This window comes from Orycteropus afer, unplaced genomic scaffold (assembly GCF_000298275.1).
Source record: "Orycteropus afer afer isolate SDZICR_OR568_19922 unplaced genomic scaffold, OryAfe1.0 scaffold00502, whole genome shotgun sequence".
Taxonomy (NCBI): Eukaryota; Metazoa; Chordata; class Mammalia; order Tubulidentata; family Orycteropodidae; genus Orycteropus; species Orycteropus afer.
In genome coordinates, this window is record NW_006922089.1 from 303,831 (window position 1) to 310,571 (window position 6,741).

The 6,741-nt window shown below is 48.7% G+C and overlaps 1 protein-coding gene across 1 annotated transcript in view; it reads left to right on the plus strand.

Moving 5' to 3' along the window:
* The window catches only part of MAPK1 (mitogen-activated protein kinase 1), a 186,111-nt gene that overhangs the window by 165,480 nt on the left and 13,890 nt on the right, over window positions 1–6,741 (plus strand). The window contains exons 5-6 of the mRNA XM_007955451.2: window positions 2,901–3,015; window positions 3,250–3,443. Coding sequence (XP_007953642.2) covers window positions 2,901–3,015; window positions 3,250–3,443 — 309 coding nt within the window. The remainder of the gene's footprint in view (window positions 1–2,900; window positions 3,016–3,249; window positions 3,444–6,741) is intronic.

Here is a 6,741-nt window from a genome sequence, read left to right on the forward strand (position 1 = left end):
GAGACCTCCTACTTTGTTCTTCTTTTTCAGTAGTGCTTTGCTTATCCGAGGTCTCTTTCCTTTCCATGTAAAGTTAGTGATTGGTTTTTCCATATCCTTAAAGAATATTGATGAGATCCTAGATTGGGATTGCATTGAATGTATAGATTTCTTTGGGTGGAATAGACATTTTCACAATGTTCAATCTTCCTATCCAGGAGCATGGGATGTTCTTCCATTTATATAGATCTCTTATGTTTCTTGAAGTAGTTTTTTATAGTTTTCTTTGTAGAGGTCTTTTGTGTCCCTGGTAAGATTTATTCCCAAGTATTTTATTTTTTTTGATAGCTACTGTGAACAGTGTTGATTTCCTTATTTCTATTTCAGCAGTGTCTTTGCTGGTGTAGAGGAATCCAGCTGATTTTTGGATGTTGATCTTATCTCCTGCCACGATGCTAAATCTCTGAATTAGTTCCAGTAGATTTTTGACTGAGTCTCTTGGGTTTTCTAGGTATAGGGTCTTATCATCAGCAAATAGGAATAGTTTGACTTCTTCCTTGCCAATCTGGATGCCTTTGATTTCTCTTCGTTGCCTTCTGGCCCTGGCTAGGTCTTCCAGTACAATGTTGAATAGAAGTGGTGATAGTGGGCATCCTTGTCTGGTTCCTGTTCACAGGAGGAATGGTTTCAGTCTCTCTCCATTGAGAATAATGATGGCTCTTGGTTTTGCATGTTGTTGTTGTGTGCCCTCGAGTCGGATCCAACTCATAGCTACCCCTCCGTGGATTTCCGAGGCAATATCACTACAGGACTAGATTGCCCCATCTTCCTTCCGAGGAGTGGCTAATGGGTTTGAACCGCCAGCCTTCTGGTTAGCAGTCAAGTGCCTTAGGCACTGTGCTACTAGAGCTCCCCTTTATTATGTTGAGGAATGTCCCTTCTATTCCTATATTGCTGAGAGTTTTGATCAGGAATGGGTTTTGAATTTTATCAAATGCCTTTTCTGCATCAATTGATAGGATCATGTGGTTCTTCTCCTTTGTTTTATTTACGTGGTGCATGGTGTTGATTGTTTTTCTAATTTTTAACCATCCCTGCATACCTGATATGAACCCCACTTGGTCATAATGAATGATTTTCTTGATATGTTGTTGGAGTCTGTTGGCTAGGATTTTGTTGAAGATTTTTGCATCTATATTCATGAGGGATATCGGTCTGTAGTTTTCTTCTGAGTGATGTCTTTGCCTGGTTTTGGTATCAAGGTTTTGCTTGCTTCATAAAATGAGTTAGGGAGGATTCCATCCTTCTCTATGGTTTGGAATAGTTTGAGTAGGATCTGGATAGAATTTTCAACTTGCGGGAAAGTTGTCGGGAGAACCTAAGGCAGCAAAGCAGCTCTCAAAGGCTCTGGCCGTGAGACTTCCTTCAATCTCTTAGCAAGAAATAATGCACCTATTACGTGTTTCCACAAATCAGATATTTTTCAGAGCTTTTTATCTTCCACAAAAAAAGAAGCCTCATTTTATTAAGAAAAGTAACATCGTTGGTATATTTGCCAGTCTTGCTTCCTGGAAGCATCTGGACTGTCCTCTTGGCTTCTGCACCTGGCCTGTTAGGGTGGGTTATTTTGCATGAAGTTGGTAAAGAACACCTGTCCCAACAGAGACCATGGACAAGACAAGAGAGGGGCTCACTGGCATGACCCTCTCCACTACCTGTGGCTACTCGTCTAGATCTAACACTGGCACTCCACAAGAGGTTGCTTCTTCAAGGTTTCCTATTTTGGGGACCTTGTCACCCTGTCAGGGAACCGTTGTCCTCTGTCTCGTAAACACCCACGTGGCACATAGGCTCAGGTGTGATTTTGTCACATTACGCGTGAGTCATGTGGAAAGCAGCTCTTCACCGAGTGATGCCGGTCTTCCAAACATTCTTATGTCATGGACGATATCCCACATCACGTATCCTACAGAAACATCCCATTCCCTTGTGGAAACAAGGAGTGGAGGTAAACAACGGCTTAGAGTCTGGAAGGCTCCAGGGATGTGTAGGGCTCTCCAGGCCACCTTGAAGACCTGCTGGGAAGACCTGCCAGTCCCGACTCCCTGGGGTCTCACCACTCCTTTCAGCAGGACTCCCTTGAAACACAAGTTGTACCTGAAAACTGAGTAGACAAAGAAGGTGAGAACCTTGTGAACGAGTTGGTGAGACTCCAGGGAGCCGGGACACTCTATTTCTAGAAATCAAGGCTTGTTGGCCTTTTTTCTGAACATGATCTACAAACAGATAAGGATATTCTAGAAGAATCACCGTGCCCTTTCTTTCTAGCTGATTTCCATGTTTTCCAGAGACGCAGATAGGCCTAAATTCCCTGAAGGGATGGGCATCATGACGTGTTCTTTCCCAGCTCCAGCCTTCAAAGATACTAGTGCTTCTTCCCAAGTGACGAGAAGAAAGGGGTGCTGTGTGCCTCAAAATGCCATCAGAGTCACAAGACGGCCACCGTTGGTGGAGGAAGTAAAAGCAGGGCATCTTGGTTACAAGGACCCCTGGTGGTGCAGTGGTTAAGGCATTCAGCTTTTCACTACAAGGTCAACACATGGAACCCACCAGCCACCGAAGGGAGAAAGAGGAGACAGTCAACTTCCATGAAGACTGACAGCCTTGGAGCTCCTCTGGGGCAGTTCCACTCTGTCCTCTAGGGGTGCTGTGAGTAGGAATCCACTCCATGGCAGTGGGTGTGGTTTGGAATCTTGATTGCCGGGGATCTTACAATGGAGCCCTCTTACTGTTGATATTTGTGGTTTTCTGAATTGTAAAGCCAAGGGACAAGCTAAAGTTCTTCCTGCCCTGTGCCTGCCAGGCAGGAAGGCCTGCGGGCTGTGTAACGTCCATGCACCCCCGGCCTTTTCTCCCTGCAGGGCTACACCAAGTCCATCGACATCTGGTCTGTGGGCTGCATCCTGGCCGAGATGCTCTCCAACAGGCCCATCTTCCCTGGGAAGCACTACCTGGACCAGCTCAACCACATTCTGGGTAAGGCTCACCCTCCCTGAGAGCCACCTTGCTGAACGAAGGCACGTTCCAGCAACTCTTACTGCGATAGTCATGGCGGTTCATCCTCCTCATTGGGAAACTCGCTGGAGGGGGTGGCGCCTTGGGCACTGCTGAGAGGACTTGAGTGCCCCGGCTTCATTCGTTCCACCGCTGACGGAGAGTGTAGGGTTGACCTGGGCCTTGATACTCATACCTCCTTGTTTCCTCCAACAGGCATTCTTGGATCGCCATCACAGGAAGACCTGAACTGTATCATAAATTTAAAAGCTCGGAACTACTTGTTGTCTCTTCCCCACAAAAATAAGGTGCCGTGGAACAGGCTGTTCCCCAATGCCGACTCCAAAGGTGAGTTGTGGCTCATGGAACGCTTCCTCCAGGCCCAGCCCCAGTGGGCTTCAGCCACTCCCGTGGGCGCTGACAGCCTGAGAGGTCGGCTGCAGCGCTCCCGTTAGCCCCAGGAGAGCGCCTGCTTCAGTGCATACTGGTGGCTCCGTTCCCTTCTTCCTCAGGAACAGTGGCAGCTGGGCGCAGAGCCCCGGCAAGTGACCGTTTGGTTTCCCACCTTTCCATTTCATTCCGCTGTGTAGCTTGGGTTGGGTGCAGAAATTCTAGGAGCCTGCCAGCCAGAAATGACACCTTTTTTCATCTTGTCATTTGATCACTTTTAAAGCTAGGTTTACTGAAGAGTAATTTAGCACACAGGAAAGTACACCTTGTGGAGGCGTGCAGGTCTGTGAGTTTGACAAACGTGGGCGGTTATGGGACCACGTCTGTGATCAGCGGTTGGAATCGTGTCATCCCTGACAGGTCCGCCGCCCCAGTCTCGGCAGTCACTGAGCTGTTTTCTGTCCCCGTGCCTGCTCGTTCCCTAAGTCACACTGCACGCAGCCTGTGGGTATGGTTCCCTTCCCTCGCTCTACCTTTGGGCTCGTCCACGTCACTGTGTGTATCCGTGTCTTCAGCAATCACGGTGGGGTCGATCGGCGTCCACACGTAGAACGCGAGTCTCGGTCAGACCCCACACTCGGGTAAAAGTCGGCTCCAGACAGAACACAGACCTGAGTCTCCAGCTGAACACGCCAACCTTCCAGAGGACAGGACGGTCGTCACGTTTAGTGGGGAGAACAGCCTTCAGGTTACCACGTGAAACACACGGCATGTCAGAAAAGGCGCTCAGAGGGGCTTTCTTGTGTGATGTTTGAAGTTGAGCTGTTGCTAGGTGCTGTTGGGGCTTTCCCAGCTCAGGGTCACCCTGTGTGCGACGGGACGCAGCACTGCCGGCTCTCGAAGTTCATGGGGTTAGTTGTGTCAGTCTCTACTCCACTTGACAGGTAGGAAATCTATCAGATACCTGTGTTTTTTGGCTCTGTTGGGGTGAAGCTGCAGTGGGCAGTGTGTTGCCACTTGCTAATCCGGGGGACCTGTGGACATCAGAGGTCCCATGGAAAAGGGATTGGGCTGCCAGTTAACTGGCTCTGAAATGGAACATTACCCTGGATTACGAGGTGGGTGCCAAGTAATCCCCTTGAAGGCGGAGGAAGGTATCTGAGGCTGGCTCAGTGCCCACCTACAGGCATAGGAGTGTTGTTGCCTAACGTTGACTTTTTAAGAAAAAATATAAGAAAAGTTACCTTTTTTTTTTTTTTTTGCTAAAAACGAAGACCATTGAGAAGTTGAAATTCTTTTACCATTATCCTTGATAAGTCCCTGCTCACAGTGCAGTGCTTTGGACACCTTACTCAGTGGTACGTGGGTGCTGCTTATCCTTAATGGTTTCTCAGCTTTAACAGCCACCTTCTCAGGTGTTAAATTCAGCTTGTGTATGGCTCGGAGTCAAGGTTCAGCAACATTTGGTTGTTTAGAATTTAGTTTCTTTTGAGCACGGGAGGAGCTCTCTTTTAAAATGTGTGATACACGGGGAGTGTATCATCGTTACAGACGGCCTGGAGATGTGGAAAGAATAGGCCTGAAGATGAGAATCCCTTACCCGGCAGGTTCTGGACCCACCAGCTCCGCCTGGGCTTGGCTCGTTGCAGCCACAGTCACGTCATCTACTCACACTGCAGCATCTCTGGCCTAGAATCACACACGCTTGGCCCACGCTACTGATTGAGTTGACGTGTACAGTCTGTTGTCCTAAACATGGTCACTGCATCTTATTTCCAAAGTTGCCTTTTTAAAGAGGTGTGTGTAACAAGAAGCTCCAGTGGCACAGTGGTTAAAGCACTCAGCTGGTAATCAGTATCAGTGGTTCAAACCTAATGGCTGCTCCACAGGAGGTCCTCGATGAGGCAGTCGCCTTCCGTAAAGATTGACGGCCATGAGAACCCTGTTGGGCAGTTCCACTCTGCCCACTGGGGGTGCTGTGAATCAGAATCGACTCCATGGCAGTAGGTGTGGTTTGAGCTTTGTCTGGTGGTGTAGTGCCTAAGGCATTTGACTGCTAACCAGAAGGCTGGAGGTTCAAACCCACCCGCCACTCCTTGGAAGGAAGATTGGGCAACCTCCTTTCGTGGAGATATCCCCTTGGAAACCCAAGGAAGGGTCACTATGGGTCGGATTTAGCTCAATGGCAGTGAGTTTGTTTTTTTCCTGTGAAAATTAAAAGCACCTCTGGTGGTGTAACGTATGAGGCATTTGACTGCTAACCAGAAGGTTAGTGGTTCAACCCCACCAGCTGATCTGCGGGAAGAAGATGAGGCGCTCTACTTCCGTAAAGAATTCTGCTTTTACCAAAAAATTGTGGAGCGGATAATAGTATTGTTACATGGGAGTCAGCTGACTTTGTACGCCCCACTGGGCCGGAGTCGCTGGTGCTCTTTGTTGTGTCCCAGGTGGACCGTACCAAATCAAACCAGACGCACTGCCGTCGAGTCAGATCTGACTCATAGCAACTCCTCCTTGGGTTTCTGAGGAGTGGCTGGTGGGTTTGAACCGCCAGCCTTCTGGTTGGCAGTCAGATGTCTTAGGCACTACACCCCCAGAGCTCCCAGGTGGGCCGTAAGGGTTGTTTATTTCCCTGCACTCGGCTTCAGTGGCTGCTGTAGTTCAGAAGAATATCTCGCAGACGTTAGTGGATCCAGCAGGCTCGTTTATCAGCGGTGCTCATCTTAGTTCCATCCACTGGGACTGCAAACCCTTTCTGACTCTGCTTGGCCGAGTCATTCCCTTCTTTCTTGATGTCACACAGTTGTTCTTACAGAACATCCAGAAGCTGTAACATTTTCAATCGTCTTAAGTGTCTCAAAGACCCACGAAAACTCTCCTTAGGAAAGATTTTTGAAGCTAGCAAATTCTGTTACCAAGTTTTGAAGGTGGTCGAGTTTCGCAAATTGTGCTCATAGATCACTTCTGGCAGCACAGTCCAGGGATGTTGGCAGCCTTCCCAAACACATTTTCACCAGTTCTCCCCAAAGCTGCTTTCTTTCCAGGCCACCTACTCTCCCACTTGGCATCCAGGGGCCTTCCGCGCTCCCGCAGTCAGCCATGTGAGGGCTGCAGAGAGCCCGTGGGGAGGGACCGCATCCTGCCACCCTGTCCACCGGGCTTCTGTCCTTGGTTTATCTTCAGTCAGAACTTTTTTTCCCCTCTGCGTTCTTTTTACTGAGACAAAATATGTGTAATAGAAAATTTGCCATTTGAGCTCTAAGGGTACAGTTCACTTACCACGTCGTGTATCCACTGCCACCGTCTGGAGCCCCAGCA